This window comes from Glandiceps talaboti, chromosome 3, assembly GCF_964340395.1.
Source record: "Glandiceps talaboti chromosome 3, keGlaTala1.1, whole genome shotgun sequence".
Taxonomy (NCBI): Eukaryota; Metazoa; Hemichordata; class Enteropneusta; family Spengelidae; genus Glandiceps; species Glandiceps talaboti.
Genome location: NC_135551.1, coordinates 30630747 through 30650003, shown reverse-complemented (window position 1 = coordinate 30650003; position 19257 = coordinate 30630747). Strand labels below are relative to the sequence as shown.

The 19257-nt window shown below is 36.3% G+C and overlaps 1 protein-coding gene across 2 annotated transcripts in view; it reads left to right on the top strand.

Moving 5' to 3' along the window:
* Window positions 1-16646, top strand: part of LOC144433396 (adenylate kinase 9-like) — a 45879-nt gene extending 29233 nt beyond the window's left edge. For both annotated transcript variants that reach the window (XM_078121699.1, XM_078121698.1), the window contains 15 exons: window positions 398-610; window positions 936-1155; window positions 1760-1821; window positions 2298-2431; window positions 3267-3555; window positions 8639-8866; window positions 10177-10395; window positions 11006-11219; window positions 12182-12383; window positions 12712-12858; window positions 13504-13721; window positions 13982-14348; window positions 14603-14701; window positions 14908-15125; window positions 15971-16646. In XM_078121699.1, the coding sequence (XP_077977825.1) occupies window positions 398-610; window positions 936-1155; window positions 1760-1821; window positions 2298-2431; window positions 3267-3555; window positions 8639-8866; window positions 10177-10395; window positions 11006-11219; window positions 12182-12383; window positions 12712-12858; window positions 13504-13721; window positions 13982-14348; window positions 14603-14701; window positions 14908-15125; window positions 15971-16182 (3042 nt within the window). In that variant the 3' untranslated portion in view covers window positions 16183-16646. The remainder of the gene's footprint in view (window positions 1-397; window positions 611-935; window positions 1156-1759; window positions 1822-2297; window positions 2432-3266; window positions 3556-8638; window positions 8867-10176; window positions 10396-11005; window positions 11220-12181; window positions 12384-12711; window positions 12859-13503; window positions 13722-13981; window positions 14349-14602; window positions 14702-14907; window positions 15126-15970) is intronic.
* Window positions 16647-19257: the final 2611 nt, after the last annotated feature.

Below are 19257 nucleotides of genomic sequence, written 5' to 3'. Positions count from 1 at the left end.
TATATATGACATGTGGCAATGTGCCAGATATTTCTGATCTGGCACTTTGCCCAGTCACTTACCTGGTACATTGGCAACGTGCCAAATATTTTGATTGGCACTATGCCCATAACAAAGTTTAGAGATGTCACCCTGCAAGGACTATCTGATGACGAAGTTGTTTCTGTTATAAAAATAAAAAGAACAAAAACTTGATACACAGTTGAATTTGGGTCCTGGTGAAACTCAGAAGTGGGTAAATATAAACGATCACAAATAATGGAAAAGATATGTGTGCAATCATTGGTATTTTGCAAGCTATGCATTTATCTGTTATATATTCCTCACACAATGTTTAACTTTTGATAATATCAGTACATTTGTCTGTCGTGGTCTAATATTTCTGTTGTGATTGCAGGATGAAGAAGTAGCACGCAACAAGAAGAAACAGTTTGGAGATAGCAAACACTTCTGTCCAGTGTCCTTGAAAGACAACTACATTCTTTATCCTGGCAACCCAGAAGTGGCTGCCAAATACAGAGAAAAACTGTACTATTTCTCAAGTACTGAAGCAAGGGATAAATTCCTCAATGATCCTGCACAGTATGTGGCAAAGGATAGGCCACTCAAGGTGAGAAAGAAATTAAAATAAAGATTTGGTATTTTTGCAATTGTTTCAATGGCTCTGTGCCAAATATTTCAGGTTATTGGCAATGTGCCAAAAATTTCAGATTAATGAAAATATGGCTAATTCAGATTTGGGACAACTTACTAATTAAAATATTCATTAATATGACAGTGATTAAAAGGCTTTGCGATATGGTGTGATATTTTGATTTCTCAGTAATATTTGTCCCATAAAATATACCAAAGGTATTGAATCGTTATGAATCATAAAGATGATATTTAGGATAATTAATATTTAGATAATAATTTTGATTGACTTTCTTGACCAGGCTCCACCCATACGTCTACTTATCCTTGGTCCACGTGGTGCAGGTAAGACTTCACATGGTAGAAAACTAGCAAGAAATCTCGGTCTCTTTCACATCGCTTTCAAAGAACGTCTACAAGAACTTATTATTGCAAAGACGAAGAAAAAGATTGGTCCAGAGTTTGAAGAAGATGAAGAAGAACCTGATGAAGAGGAGGAGGAAGCTATCACTGCCCCAGATGGTGAGTTACTTTGTCTGTCTCTTCAGTTAATAGGATGATGGGTTGTCAACTGAATGAGGATTCAAAAATAAACATATGTACATAGCAACCATGACAACACTCATAGCAACAGCCAAATGCCAGTTTCTTTTGTAGAGCTAATTGCTGTAATGGATAGTCAACTGAGAATGAGCATTCCAAAACAAACTTATGTACTTAGCAACCATGACAACACTCATAGCAACTATAGTGAGGGGTAGTCAAGTGAATGGGCATTAACAAATATACACACATGCATGGCAACCATGACTACACCCATAGAAACAGCCATATGCCAGTTTCTTTTGTGAGGGGTAGTCAAGTGAATGGGCATTAACAAATATACACACATGCATGGCAACCATGACCATACCCATAGCAATAACCAAACAGCAGTGTCTTTTGCAAAGATAATAACAGTGATGCGTTCCAGTCAGTGCATGGATACTGATCAACCAACCATGACTGAATGATGGCTCACCAATCAAACCTTCTAAACAGTAACATTACCGTGAATCCAACCTGCACAGCCATGCTACAATACCACTGACACTATTTTACATGTAATATTTCCTTTGTTATCTAGGTACTGCAGTTAAACCTGAAGGGGAAGAAAAAGAAGAGGGGGCAGAGGGAGATGGGGAAAAGGTGAGTATGTCTGTGAAGTGAAAGCTGAGGATACTTCAGACTTTAAATCATCCAACAAAAGTTGGAACAAAATTGTGTTTACCTGAACGGTTCTACTTGCACAAAACTAAAAAGGTTGCCAAGCTATCTTGTAACTTCTGAACAACCCTCTTGGTGAAATGGAAATTATACTCCAAACCATTCATTTTATACAGAAATAAATCAAAAGAGCCACCAGACCTCGAAGGCTCATTTCCTGATCTACAATCAGTAATTACACAATATTATACCTGTCTATTTATGAGTCCCCTGGTGAAACTATGCCAGGGCCATCACTGTACATTTGTAGCATTTGGAGTTGGCAAAAGTAACTAAAAGTGCCAAATTTAATAGTTTGGACACTCGATAATAATGAATTATCAATTGCAGGATCTAATATAACTTCATCAATGATGTATTTCATTCTAAGTTTTTGTGATTTATTTTAATTTTTTCAGACTGAAGAAGAACCAGAAGTTGAATTCACAGAAGAGGAAGAAGCCATCAAAGCCAATTTACAGGAAGATGAACCACTCCCACCAGAGGTTTTAGATAATATTGTTCCTGAATGGTGGAACAAAGAACCTTTCAAGTAAGAAATCAAAGTAGTCTATTTTTAAAGGAATACCACTGCAGGAAATGAAAAGGCATTTTAGTAAAAATCATGTCAGGATTTTACATCACATACAGTATGCACAATTGCCACAAATCACTGAGTTGAAACTTGTTCCTCATTCAGTGCTCAGTGGAAGTCTGTGTCCTGGGTGCACACTGTCTCACCAGACTTGCATATGTAATAGTTGAATTCACGACTCCTTAGTGTTTATTACCTTCAAATAATACAATCATGTCTTTATTTCGTGGAATGGTGTTCCACAGTTCCCCTGTAACTGTTATTAAAGTGTCATGTATGTAAGAAATGGAAGTAGACTAATTGTGAAGACTTTGGCATAACTTGTGTATTCACTCCAGTCAAGTAACAAAACATTTTCCATCATTAAGAAGTCTGCTACATAATCATATCATCTTTGATACAGAAATTGGGTCATGGGATGACAAAAGGTCCTCTCTTAAATGTACAGAAAGGGTCGTTTTTTTCATTCCATAGAGCAAATCTTACTTAGCATACAACTGTAGTAGTCTGAAGGTATGCCATGACAGGGCACCCTCACACATCAGTCAACCCCTCCCACAAGAGGCCGGTGAGGACGGAAATGATGCGACGTATCTAACAACTATATGGGTGCATCAAAATTAATGAACAAAGATGGGCTAATATTGATTTTGAGAGAGAAAAGAGAATGCAATATTTAGAGAGTGCTATTTGTGATACAATTTATTGTTTGGTTAATATGTAACCCACCTTGCCATTTAGTCATCTTATTTCACTGAATACAAAACTAACATAAATTGTCTTTGCACTTTAGATCCAATGGTTTTGTGTTGGAAGGTTTCCCACGTACAGCAGACGAAGCACAGTATCTTGGACAAATGGGATTGTTCCCAGATGCTGCATTAATGTTGGTTGTTGAAGACACAGATATTACAGACCGTCTGCTGCCACCAAAACTTGCTAAATGGAAAGCAAAGAGAGACAAACGATTGGCTAAAAAGGAGAGAAAGAAGTTGAAGAAACAGAAAGAAAGGGATGAAGCGATGGAAAAGAGACGACAAGAGATCTTGGCAGATATTGAACAACGTAAAGCTGAAAGAATGGTATGTAAGATGACCCCATAAACAAGAAGTGTTTTCAACAGTGCTGTCACATGTTGTGCACAGTGCTGTCATGATTTCTGTGCAGTGCTGTCACATGTTGTGCAGTGATGTCATGTTTTGCACAGGCTCACAATGCTATTACATGTGCAAAGTACTGTCACAGTTTGCACAGCGGTATCACATGTGCACAGTGCTGTGATGTTTTATGTAGTGTTATCACATGCTGCAGTGCTTTCACATGTTTTACACTACTGTCATGGTCTCCACAGTGCTGTCAAATGTTGTGCAGTTCTGTCACATGTTTCACAGTGCTGTTACATTTTGCATAGTGCTGTCACATTTTGAACAGTGATATTGCATATTTTGAACAGCACAGTGCAATGCTGTCAGATATTTCACACAGTGCTATCACATTTTGTTGCACAGTGCTGTCACATTTTGCATACACATGATGTCCAATTTGTATACTGATAATTTCTTGGCATGTACTTCCTTTTAGCCTTAGACAAATTGACAATGTGTGTACAGCATGCCAAGTCACCCACAACATCACTGCCTTTACTCTTGATTTCACCAAGCTTGTGTCACCATTCCCGTGTTATTTCTATAATCACAATGCATGTCTTGACTTGTGCATGTACACATAATGCTTCTATCTACAACCATTATTCATACTTGTATCAGTCTTTGCACATTGCTTTCAAGTAATCTCACATATCTGTCACCACTCATATATCACATGGTCTAATCTTAGAAGTGACTAGATATGACAAGATAAAGACAAGACAATACACTCTATATCTTTGTAGTGTTGATTTTACTCTGTTTCCAAGTTTACAAGTATCATGCACGGTTTTTAACTTGATGTCTTTGCCTTCTTGCTACTCACAGCACTGAGTTTGGTGTCGTTATAGATATTTCACATATCATATTAACACTACAAAGACATGTTTGTTGCTGTAAAAGGAAAGAGATTCCCAAACAACATTCTATGGTTTATATTCCAGCATTCCATTTCATGACATTGGACAATCTGTGTTTATTGAATTCCAATTGATATTAATTGTGTGCATTTCATGACATCAGGCACATTATCATTGCTGTATTCCAATGAACACTATGTTTCAGTGGAGAGGGGGAGGGGAGGTGCAACAAATTGGAATGTCAAAGTCTGCTACATCACAAGAAGTCACAAGTATTGTAGGATTGTTATACAAAGAAAGGCTCAGTTTCCTTGAACTTCAATCCACTGATACTATTGTAATATCTTTTGATGAGCTATCTTAAAAATACTGATATTTGACCCATGTAATGATATATCAGGACTTCCTGTGATGCCCACTTGTTGCTAGCTTTAGATATATTGAAATGTACCGTAAGCAATGCCCACATCAGATCACAGTTAGTCTGTAAGGTATGCCATGACAGGGCACCGTCACACATCAGACAACCCCTCTCATTAGGCTGATGAGGGTCAAGTGACAGGACATATCTTACAGTCTAGATGACAGTAAACAGATTGTGTCTTGTATGGAATGGACAGCTAGCATACAAACCATAGTTATATACCGTAATGAACAATACACTAACAAATAGTTGGTTCTTTTCCCTTGCTACTCTATTCATCTTTTAATTATCTCTTGATATCATTCATACTTCTACTTGGCTTTATTCTTTACTCTACATCCATCATAGGCAGCTAAACGAAGTCTTAACAAGGTATGATTCATTGCATCTATACTATGCTTGCATCTCACCACAAATCATGTCACTAGCATAGAATCTATACTATGCTTGCATTTCACCACCAACCATGTCACTAGTATAGAATCTATACCATGCTTGCATCTCACCACAAATCATGTCACTAGCATAGAATCTATGCAATGCTTGCATTTCACCACCAACCATGTCACTAGTATAGAATCTATACTATGCTTGCATCTCACCACAAATCATGTCACTAGTATAGAATCTATACTATGCTTGCATCTCACCACAAATCATGTCACTAGCATAGAATCTATACTATGCTTGCATCTCACCACAAATCATGTCACTAGTATAGAATCTATACTATGCTTGCATCTTACCACAAATCATGTCACTCGCATAGAATCTATACCATGCTGCATCTCACCACAAATCATGTCACTAGTATAGAATCTATACTATGCTTGCATCTCACCACAAATCATGTCACTAGTATAGAATCTATACTATGCTTGCATCTCACCAAAAATCATGTCACTAGTATAGAATCTATACTATGCTTGCATCTCACCACAAATCATGTCACTAGTATAGAATCTATACCATGCTTGCGTCTCACCACAAATCATGTCACTAGCATAGAATCTATACTATGCTTGCATTTCACCACAAATCATGTCACTAGCATAGAATCTATACTATGCTTGCATTTCACCACAAATCATGTCACTAGTATAGAATCTATACTATGCTTGCATCTCTCCACAAATCACGTCACTAGCATAGAATCTATACTATGCTTGCATCTCACCACAAATCATGTCACTCGCATAGAATCTATACTATGCTTGCATCTCACCACAAATCATGTCACTCGCATAGAATCTATACCATGCTTGCATCTCACCACAAATCATGTCACTAGCATAGAATCTATACTATGCTTGCATCTCACCACAAATCATGTCACTAGCATAGAATCTATACTATGCTTGCATCTCACCACAAATCATGTCACTCGCATAGAATCTATACCATGCTTGCATCTCACCACAAATCATGTCACTAGCATAGAATCTATACTATGCTTGCATCTCACCACAAATCATGTCACTAGCATAGAATCTATACTATGCTTGCATCTCACCACAAATCATGTCACTCGCATAGAATCTATACCATGCTTGCATCTCACCACAAATCATGTCACTCGCATAGAATCTATACTATGCTTGCATCTCACCACAAATCATGTCACTAGTATAGAATCTATACTATGCTTGCATCTCACCACAAATCATGTCACTAGTATAGAATCTATACTATGCTTGCATCTCACCACAAATCATGTCACTAGTATAGAATCTATACTATGCTTGCATCTCACCACAAATCATGTCACTAGCATAGAATCTATACTATGCTTGCATCTCACCACAAATCATGTCACTAGTATAGAATCTATACTATGCTTGCATCTCACCACAAATCATGTCACTAGTATAGAATCTATACTATGCTTGCATCTCACCACAAATCATGTCACTAGCATAGAATCTATACTATGCTTGCATCTCACCACAAATCATGTCACTAGTATAGAATCTATACTATGCTTGCATCTCACCACAAATCATGTCACTAGCATATAATCTATACTATGCTTGCATCTCACCACAAATCATGTCACTAGCATAGAATCTATACTATGCTTGCATCTCACCACAAATCATGTCACTAGCATAGAATCTATACTATGCTTGCATCTCACCACAAATCATGTCACTAGTATAGAATCTATACTATGCTTGCATCTCACCACAAATCATGTCACTAGTATAGAATCTATACTATGCTTGCATCTCACCACAAATCATGTCACTAGTATAGAATCTATACTATGCTTGCATCTCACCACAAATCATGTCACTAGTATAGAATCTATACTATGCTTGCATCTCACCACAAATCATGTCACTCACATAGAATCTATACTATGCTTGCATCTCACCACAAATCATGTCACTCGCATAGAATCTATACTATGATTGCGTCTCACCACAAATCATGTCACTAGCATAGAATCTATACTATGATTGCATCTCACCACAAATCATGTCACTCGCATAGAATCTATACTATGCTTGCATCTCACCACAAATCATGTCACTCGCATAGAATCTATACTATGCTTGCATCTCACCACAAATCATGTCACTAGCATAGAATCTATACTATGCTTGCATCTCACCACAATTTATGTCACTAGCATAGAATCTATACTATGCTTGCATCTCACCACAATTTATGTCACTAGCATAGAATCTATACCATGCTTGCATCTCACCACAAATCATGTCACTAGCATAGAATCTATACCATGCTGCATCTCACCACAAATCATGTCACTAGCATAGAATCTATACTATGCTTGCATCTCACCACAAATCATGTCACTCGCATAGAATCTATACTATGCTTGCATCTCACCACAAATCATGTCACTAGCATAGAATCTATACTATGCTTGCATCTCACCACAAATCATGTCACTAGCATAGAATCTATACCATGCTGCATCTCACCACAAATCATGTCACTAGCATAGAATCTATACTATGCTTGCATCTCACCACAAATCATGTCACTAGCATAGAATCTATACTATGCTTGCATCTCACCACAAATCATGTCACCAGCATAGAATCTATACTATGCTTGCATCTCACCACAAATCATGTCACTCACATAACAACCAAACAACAGGAAATTTGGTGTATTTCATTGAATATAGGAAATAATTCTCTGATTTCCTTGATTATTTAATATATAATTTATAAATAAGACCAAATAAAATAAAATTGTATTTCCAATATTAAACCCAACCAACTCTAAACATTTTTTTGAACATTTAATACAAAAAGATAAGAAATGTTTGTCTTTTTGACCTTCATGTATGTCTTCTTTCTCCATCGATGTCTGTACATATTTCATTAAACTGTCACAGAAGGGGTTACTGTGTTATTCTGACCAACATTTTGTTTCTTTTTGGGCCAAATCAATATTTTCCGAAAATGAAAACAATCAAAAAGATCAAATAAAATGAAATAAAATCCTGATCTACCCACCCTATTTTCTGACGCCATGTTATCGGAAACACACAAATATTAAAGCTAGTCAGAACTTTTTGAAACCCTTTGAGTTGGGTTTTGTTGAGACCAGCCAGTTTTTGTTTGTGTTATTGTGGAATAATATTAATTTTTTCCCACTTTTAGTGTCAAGTTGTGACGTCTGTACACCACATTTTCCTGGTTCACTCATTTAAAAATAATTCTATTTGTTCTAACATGAGATGTATTTATTTTACCAGGCCCAGAAACTAGCTGATAAAGACAGCGATGAATCTGATGCATCAGATAATGAAGATGAAGAAGATGAAGAGGAGGAAGATGTTGATGGTATCTTGGCAGAAGAGTTTGAAGAGGATGAAGAAGAAGAGGAGGAAGAAGAAGAATTAGAGGAGGACGCAATTGATAGACTGAAAAATGAAATTGGTGAAACCTATGATACTGATACAAATAACTTAGCAGCAGTACAGGTCAGTCAGTTGTAAACTCTATCAAATAACTTAGCAGCAGTACAGGTCAGTCAGTTGTAAACTCTATCAAATAATTTAGCAGCAGTACAGGTCAGTCAGTTGTAAACTCTATCAAATAACTTAGCAGTAGTACAAGTCAGTCAGTTGTAAACTCTATCAAATAACTTAGCAGCAGTACAGGTCAGTCAGTTGTAAACTCTATCAAATAATTTAGCAGCAGTACAGGTCAGTCAGTTGTAAACTCTATCAAATAACTTAGCAACAGTACAGGTCAGTCAGTTGTAAACTCTATCAAATAATTTAGCAGCAGTACAGGTCAGTCAGTTGTAAACTCTATCAAATAACTTAGCAACAGTACAGGTCAGTCAGTTGTAAACTCTATCAAATAACTTAGCAGCAGTACAGGTCAGTCAGTTGTAAACTCTATCAAATAACTTAGCAACAGTACAGGTCAGTCAGTTGTAAACTCTATCAAATAACTTAGCAGTAGTACAGGTCAGTCAGTTGTAAACTCTATCAGAAGAACTTTCTAATTCTTTTGTATATTTTAGGACTGAAATTTATGCGCCACTTTTCTCCTCAACTTAAATAGGATTGTGTAGGATTGTTTATTCAGAGAAAAACCGAATATGTTAAGAAAAAAAGTGTGGCTGTATGTAAAAAATAAAACTATAATAATTTGTAAAATTTGGCTTTGACCAAGTGTCCTGAAGAGATGCCTTCTGAAACTAAAATCATAAAGTTTGTTTTACTATGTGACAAATTTATATATATGGTCAGTCCCCATTGTCCCCAGGAACTTTGATTATAATATCCTTATTATTGTATGGAATAAAACCCAATGTACCTATAAGTTTAGCAGTCATGCACTAAATCATTCATTCTCTCCTATCAGATTACATGAGGGATAGACAGTTCTGGCTAAACAACTACAGAGAAAAAGACCCCTAGTTTTAACCTTTATTATTTGTGCACTGTTCCCTACAGTGGTTGCTCATTTCAATACCAGTTTGGATGAGATCTAACTTTAGATCTCCTAAAATCACAAAATCATGTCTGTCTTCTTCTTCTTCTTTATTCCCAGAAATATATTAGTATACATATATAACAATTCTACAATATATGAAGTATTCAAACATGGGAAAGGGAGACAAAAAATAGTTGTCTTTGCAACTAGTCGAGTCCGTCCCCTTTTACAATCTTAGGGATTAGGAATTACTAATTACTGGGGCTGCTGGTCAAATTGAGTGTATTGCAATATTGACAGAATACTATGCTATATAGAATAATGTCTGTTTTTTGATCAACAGGAGGTGCTTGAAGAACTGATGATTCCACGTATTGAACTGAATGGTGGACGTAAACCACACATTGTCAGATACACCATCAATCAGAGCCTGCGTCCAATCGTAGACTACAGACAGAGTTTACTGGAGAAAGTCTACCCACTTAGTGATAAACTAGCCAAGAAAATGTTACAGGTTGGTTACAAGCACCCAAGTCGCTTTGGAAAGTGGTGTCCCGTACAGGTATGTAGAATCACACATCATTCGATATGAAATGGAATTTCAAAATGATGTCACATTTGTCAGTGATTTTTACTGCACAGCTGTAGAATTATTGTGCTAATACTGAAACGTCACTTGCTATTTCAATGTTGATGGACTCTGGGTTCCTAGTATAAAATGAACATTTCTACTCAGAGTCAAAAAAAGATTTTGGAAGCACATCCCAAATATGTCATTTACATCTCATTAGCATCATCATCAAGGATGTCTCTTCTGAGATGCATAACAATAGCCTATTGTAGTATACCATGACAATACTAACAAGATTTCAGCCAAAAAATTTGGAATTTGCTGCCTTTGACTCTGTGAGTAGAAATTTTCATTTGATAGTATGATAGCAGTATGTCATGAAAAATGTGATATAGTGTTGGATACATATACATGTATTAAAAAGTCAAGGAACCCTTTATTATGACAAGTGTACTAAACAACTCCAGGATTTTGATACCGTAGAAGGCATACATGGACATTAACAAATAGATGTTTCATGTAATATGTGCACTCAAAAAAATGTCATAAATTCAGCATGCTACTCTTTTAACATGTAAAAAATCTTATCTGTTGTTATTAGTTGCAAGATGGAGAGTGTATCCAACCCATGCAAGGACCTGGTTATCCAACCTACCCTGTTATCTACAGACAAAACATCTATTTCATGTCTTCCCTACAAGCTAGGGATAAATTCATCCAAGATCCACTACACTATCTCAAACAGCCATCACCAAAACCAGTAGTAGCTGTCAGAATGGCCATACTAGGACCACCTAAGTCTGGCAAAACAACGTGTAAGTTTTACAAGATAGTTAAGGGGTCAAATAAATTATTCTGTGATAGTAGCAATCCGTTGTACCACCTAAGTCTGGCAAAACAACATGTAAGATTTACAAGATAGTTAAGGGGTCAAATAAATTATTCTGTTGTGATAGTAGCAATCCGTTGTACCACCTAAGTCTGGCAAAACAACATGTACATTTTACAAGATAGTTAAGGGGTCAAATAAATTATTCTGTGATAGTAGCAATCCGTTGTACCACCTAAGTCTGGCAAAACAACATGTAAGTTTTACAAGATAGTTAAGGGGTCAAATAAATTATTCTGTTGTGATAGTAGCAATCCGTTGTACCACCTAAGTCTGGCAAAACAACATGTAAGTTTTACAAGATAGTTAAGGGGTCAAATAAATTATTCTGTTGTGATAGTAGCAATCCGTTGTACCACCTAAGTCTGGCAAAACAACATGTACATTTTACAAGATAGTTAAGGGGTCAAATAAATTATTCTGTGATAGTAGCAATCCGTTGTACCACCTAAGTCTGGCAAAACAACATGTAAGTTTTACAAGATAGTTAAGGGGTCAAATAAATTATTCTGTTGTGATAGTAGCAATCCGTTGTACCACCTAAGTCTGGCAAAACAACATGTACATTTTACAAGATAGTTATTCTTTGATAATGGCAATAAATTTTAGACCACTTAAGTCTGGCAAAACTTGTTTGAATTTCACAAGATAGTTCAAGCATCAAAATCAAAAATAGTGATATGCCTTATGTTAAGTGAGAAACTTGCAGACAAGGGGAGGCCTGTACATGTTGACCTCTGACCTGTACATCAACACTATAGAATGACAAGTCACCCTGATCAATATGTTGGAGGAAAAAAGCCACAAAAGACAGAGAGGTCAACAAGACAAATATTCTATCCAACTTCACGTGTGATAAATCTATGGTACATTTGTCTTTATCTGTAGTGGCAAATCGTTTTGCTCAGGACTTTGGTATGGTACGTCTATCTATTGGTGAGGCATTACGAACAGTTCTGAATACACAGTCTAAGACAGAACTGGCTAAAGAAATAAATCTACATCTGAGGAAAGGACTTACTGTACCGGATGAACTAGCAATACAGGCATTGGAGGTAGCATTACTTGATATGAGATGTCAGTGTAGAGGGTAAGTTTTATCACAATAGTTAATACTGCATTGTTAGCAAGGTAAGAATTTATCACCATCAGTTTACAAAGAATATTAGTACATTGATATGATGGCTTGTTTGTGTCAATTCTTCAGTGATTGACACAAATTCATAGACATATACAGTTTCTTTCATAATGAAAGATGCAGCATACAAAGTACAATGTGTAGACAAAAGCTTTCATGGCTGTATGAGCACAGGGGGCAGAAGGCATATATGTTGGGATATGCATATTTTATAATCTTTTTGTCTTTGCGTTGTCTCTTTCATGAAATATCATATTGATGTATTTTTAAACATCTATAGGTATATCCTGGATGGTTTTCCCTTGACCAAGAAACAGGTAGATCTAATGACAGAACGTAGTATTATTCCTGTCAGAGTGCTAGAGCTGGAAGTGGACAGTAAAGAACTGATGCTTAGAGGAATGAAAGACAGACACTCCTCAGAAAGGTAGACCAACAACTCAAATGAATTTCATATACTTAATAAACTTACACAGGGATGTAACTAAATTTTACAAGTAGCAGGTGAAATTGGAAAAGTTGGTAGTACATGCCTACAAGGGAGATTCGTGAATCTGCACAGTGGATATATAGTGACTGAAATGAAGAATGCTTAGACACAAATTACTGAAAAGTAGCTGACAAGAAATTGCAGAGTAGCCAATTGTTTTTCTCCTTATCTACATCCCTGCTACATTACACAATAATAGGTTGTAGGGCATAGTTGTTATGATAATCTTCACTTCACAAATTCTAAACTTACCACTTTCATCTGTCTGTTTTATTGAAAATGTACATTATGAGAAAGATTGATCGAACTGATGCAAATACCTTTAACAGTTGGTACCAGTAGTTTAGACAATGTTTACAATCAAAGAGATAATCAATAGATCGTGAAGTATGTCATTCTAACTGAAGTGTTTTGAAATGTTCATGTCAGAGTGTTTTTAAAAAAATAATGTATAATTTAGTATTTATCATGATGTCATTTCATCTAGACGACATAATATAACTTTTGAATTTTCTCCATATTCGGAAAATGCATCATTCCTCTAACCACTCCATTAAATTAATTCTGATTGTATTCCTGCAGGTCACTTCCCTTACATGACAGTGCACAGATCTTGGCTATCCGCATGGCAGCCTGGCAGAAAGAGATCTCCCCAGTCAGGGAATGGTACAAGGACCAACATAGGAACTGGATACCCATCAGTGGAGAAAGGTCAAAGTGGTGGGTGTGGCAGAAAGCTGGTGAAGAAGGCAGAAAGAGCGTCCATCAAATACAGACGTACTTACAAAAAATATCTGATGGTAAGTCAAGGAAGTAAATCAATGATAACGAAGTTATTTGTGTTACTTCTTACTATTACTCATACTTACCTTTTACATCATCTCTTGCTGTTATATATCATATAATTTGATTTATGCATGGAATTTGTACACAGTAAACACTTAAAATACAATACTAGCAATACTTATTATGATGTTTGGAAGATTCCTATTTCACTATCAGTTCCATTTATGATTGTATTATGTATATCATCCGACACCTATATCTGCTTACCTGACAGGTAATGCGGCATCCATAGCTGATATGTGTGTCACTCCGGAAGAGTTCAACATCCGTCTAGGTGATTTTGGCCAGTATTGTCCTGTCAGTCTGGCAAAACGTGGAGAGCTGGTTGACTGTTCTGTCCATCCAACACTAGATTTTGCTGCAGAATTCCGTGGTCGTTATTACAAAATGGGAAGCAAGGAGGACCTGAATGAGTTCTTAGAAAATCCAGAACAGTTTGTGCCGCCACTTGCCCCTCACCCTCTTCCACCAGAAGACATGCGACCTAAGAGGAGAACACAAGTTGAGGCTAAGGCTATGTTTCCGATACAGATGGAACTACAGGGATATTGTCCAGTTACATATTTGGACGGAAAGTGTCGGTATGTATTTACTTACTTAACAGAAGAAAGTGACATTTACTACACTCATCCTAAGGGGACTTCCTCCCACCATATCTAAGATGCTTTGCTTGGAGATATTGACTTGAAATCAATTTTTCAATTAAACTTGTACCACACCACATGTATTTAGATTCTTACAGTAATGATCCATCACAAATCATAACATACCAGTGATACAATACACATACAATAGTTAGATCTTTAATTCTAATGTCTTGTTTATTAATATTCAGGTATGAAGCCATTGTACCTGGTGATCCTACACTTATTGTAGAATATCGTGGCAAACTTTACTGTTTTGAGTCCGAAGACAAACTACAAAAGTTTTTAAGGTAAGTTTAGTCATATAGTTATCACTCGTTGTGTTGTGAAACGACATGTTCACTTTCAATTGTATGGAGAAGTATTTGATTTCTATGTTACACATGATACTGTGCTACTGTGTGCATACTGTCAACACCAATGTATAAACTAGAATTCAAATGGAATATTATAAGAATTTGTTTCAATGCCCTTCTCTATTCTTCCTGCCCATCAGGTTACCAGGAAAATATTATGGACTGAAACTACCACACAAGTTACCACCCAAGAAAAATGTACTGTCTATCAACTCACTTCCTATGCTTGGTTACATGGAACAAGCAGTGTCATCAGCCATTATCAAGGCAATGACAGCATCAGGATGTTTTAAACCTAAATATCCATTCCTATCACCAACAAGGTCTGCATTGCTGTATGTAGCCTACCATTTGAAAGGTACGTATATAGTAAGACAATACAGAATAGATTTATTTATGGGTAAATGTATTAAAATTCAAACATTTGACTCCACTGAGATATCACGGCTTTGTCAGCTCTGTCTCATTTAATTAAGCATGTAAGTTAACAGGAACTGAACATGACGTCGACAATGATGACTTCTTGACTTTTCACAGGAAACTTTATTAAACTTAGTTTAAAAATACTTTGCATATTAAATTCAGAATGCCCCTTTCAATGGCATCGACATAAATATTCAAAGTACTTGTTCCAATCAAATTAAATTGAAAATTGATGATGGTGATGATGATGATGATGATGATGATGATGATGATGATGATGATGATGATGATGATGATGATGATGATGATGATGATGATGATGATGATGATGATGATGATGATGATGATGATGATGATGATGATGATGATGATGATGATGATGATATAGGCGAATCTTGAAACAGTAACAGTCTAGTCTTTATACTAGAATATTTGTTTTGCAAGAAGGAACATTCATGGACTCTCTGAGTTTACAGTTATGGAAGAAAATTTCATTCTACTTTCTTTGCTTTGTTGTAGACATTAGTTTACTTTACATTAGTGTAAACAAATGGTAAAATATGGTACTCTTTGTCTTCTTATTATGAGTGTACCAAAGCCCAAAGAGCAAGTAAGATATGAACTGTAGAAATAAATCATTCATCATCATCTTTCAATATGTATAAAAGTATTAAGTTAATCACTGACACAACAGAGTTATATTTGTGGAAGATTGTATAGGTTCCTAACAGTTTTTACTAAAATAAAATTTTTACATAATATATATATTTTTTGTTTCAGCACATAATCCAAAGAGCTCAGAATATGTTCGAAAGAAGTACAAACAGAAACTAATGAGATATGAAGAACAATGTGAATTAATCAAATACCTTGGTGAGAACATGACCCTAAGGTATAAAGAACCACAGGAAAGACCAATAGACTTTGACCACAAGATGGACACCTTCTTTGGGCTCCAACTAGCTAAACCTACAGCTACATGGATTGCATAGAGAGCGCCACCAATGTCCACAATAATAAACTTTTGTTTTTATGCAAATAAGTAACACCTTTCATGTGATTGGATAGAAATACCCATGAATTAATTACCCAAACTGTCATATTTTTTTTTTTGCAAAGTGTTTTCTTGAAATGCATGACAGGACCTTTTGTATTATTATTTTTATGTACATATTTAAAACTTTCAGAGCAGTGATTCCAGAAAATGAAAGCCCTGTAAATAAAATTGATGACACAAAAACAGTTGTAATTGGTGACCTAGTGTTGAACCTGTCAATGTCATTTTCAAAGTTATGTTTGCAAGGATAAACAAGTACATAATGTAATTAAAATAGTCATCTGTTTCATACTCTGTGATAAGATCTGACAATTAGATGACATTTAATGTTTTGATATCCATGCATTACTGTGTATTCTGTATAATAAAGCACATTTGAAGAATAAAAAAATGTTTTGTACAGAATAGTTTGTTGATTTGTTTTCCTTATTTTATTTATTCATCATGAATGTATACTATTCTATAATATTGATTGAAATGTTGACTTCGTATAAATAAAACTTTTCTATATTACGACAACTATTTGTAGGAAAGTTTAGTCACATGTTTCACACTTGTGGCATCGTTGCCATGGTGAGCTAGCATAGTTGCCATGGGGAGCCATGGTTTCAGTACATGGTAGAAATCAAACTTTGTCAGACAAACCAAATTGTACAAGGTACACTCCTTAGTCACAAGGGAACCACATCATTGAGGAGACTAGCTACCACTTGGTAGTCTCATGTAAACCAATGAGGGTAGAATGGAGAAAAAAAAATGAGGGGGGGACTTTGTTAAATAGTAACTCCTAGGCCCTCTGCCCCCAGTTGTACATTTCATTGTGATTGTATAGCCTTGTAATACTACACCAGCCTTCATACACTATGCCCTCTTGTCATACTGCTATCAACTCATTCAGTGGCAATAGTTTATATAATATCAGTTGGCTATATTGACCTTTTTTGACCTTTAGTAGGTCAGGTACCAGTGGGTGTAAAGATCCCACAATCAGTTTATCAATAGTGTATCAGTTTATCAATACATCAAATTGTTTACCTATCTGTCTAGTGTACAGGAGCTCTTGAGTTTAGTGTTGGGTGGGGGGGGGGGGGGTTAAAACCAAACCAGTAACCATGATTCACCTAACATCAAGCTATCCACTTGACTGATTTTATTCACTGAAAAGAACCCCTTTATAGAATTCTAAAAATATATGAACATTTCTATTGTCAAAGTAGGAAAAAGTTTATAAAAGCTGAAATGATGGGTAACTGATCCATGATGAAAATAAATGTACAAAGGGAGAAAGCCTATAATTTCTGTAATCCATGTAGAGACATACAATCTACATCTGACAATTTATGGTGATTTTTACTAATCAAACGTAAATAATAAGCTTTAAAGGTGCAAACTATTGTAAAGTATGTCATTGAACTAATCTTACATGAAATATATCACGGTTGCTATTAAACAGTGTTATGCATGACAAAGTTTCAGTTATCAATCCCATTTATGACATATTTATTCCGTCTAGTGATTGCTCGCATTTTTATCACTCTGGGTCTCGGTCTGGGTCTGGGTCTGGTCTGGGTCTGGTCTGGGTCTGGTCTGGGTCTGGGTCTGGGTCTGGGTCTGGTCTAGTTCTGGGTCTGGGTCTGGTCTGGGTCTGGGTCTGGGTCTGGGTTTGGCTGAATCAACCCTAAATCAGCTAAAACAGTTCTAATTTTCTTATCAATTCCATGCGTTTCACGGCTTTTTTTGTCTTCCATATGTTTCGATGATTTACCAGCAGTTCCTCGCAAAATGGTTATTATTTTTGGTATCAAACCTACTACAGCTGTTAGAATAACCTGTAACTTTGAAGTAACTTGAAATGATTTGATAACACTAAACATAAAGATAAGGAAAATACTTGGCACCAATATTCTCAGAACACCTACCAAAACTTTTTCACGAACTGGACTGATCTTCTCGCATATTTTAGAAAAAAGTTCTTGCGATATGCAGTTTGATTTTTCTAGGTTATTCATAAACCAAACATCTTCAAATAAATTACCAATATGGCTTTTTTCAATAGAAGGGATAACTTCATCTCTTTCACCACGATCCTCATCACATTCACATAACTCAATGTCACCTCCCAAATGCCTGTACTGACTGCCTTCAGTGTCACCTCCCAAATGCCCTTCAGTGTCACCTCCCAAATGCCTGTACTGACTGCCTTCAGTGTCACCTCCCAAATGCCCTTCAGTGTCACCTCCCAAATGCCTGTACTGACTGCCTCCAGTGTCACCTCCCAAATGCCCTTCAGTGTCACCTCCCAAATGCCCTTCAGTGCCACCTCCCAAATGCCCTTCAGTGTCACCTCCCAAATGCCCTTCAGTGTCACCTCCCAAATGCATGTACTTGTGGTCTTCAATTTCATCTCCGTAATACATGTACTTGCATTTAATCGTTTCACTTGTTTCTATAGCCTTGAATGTCAAGTATTTCAATGTGCTATAGTACCTGGTAAAATCCCAATAGACGTCACATATGTACACTACAATTAGTATGAGAGCTGTAAGATACGGTGCAAAGATGTCGAAATTTAACATCACCCCCATAAAGGTAAACACAAATACCTCGATTACTAACCAAAATGACATTAGTGATACGTAGAATGTCAAAAGTGAGAAAAAAAGCCAAGCACATGCCCTAGGGATAAGATAAAGACGTTTGGAAAGCTCACTGTCGTCGGGAGCAAAGCTTAAAGCATGGATTATAAATCTAAAACAATAAAACAATGGAAGACGACTTACAAATGTGAACAGATCGGCTAAAGGTCCTGAAATGACTTTTGAGCATAATTCATAGTTTACCCCTGACCACGTTTCTTTTTTCAAAAGATTCTTCAAATTCTTAACTTCCAGTTTATGCGAAATATTAACGATCCCGTCGAACAAGTATATATATCGTTGTTTGATTTCGCCGTTATTGTTCGTATCAACCTCGATGTAACCATCTCTACATTTACAAATTGATAGTAGTG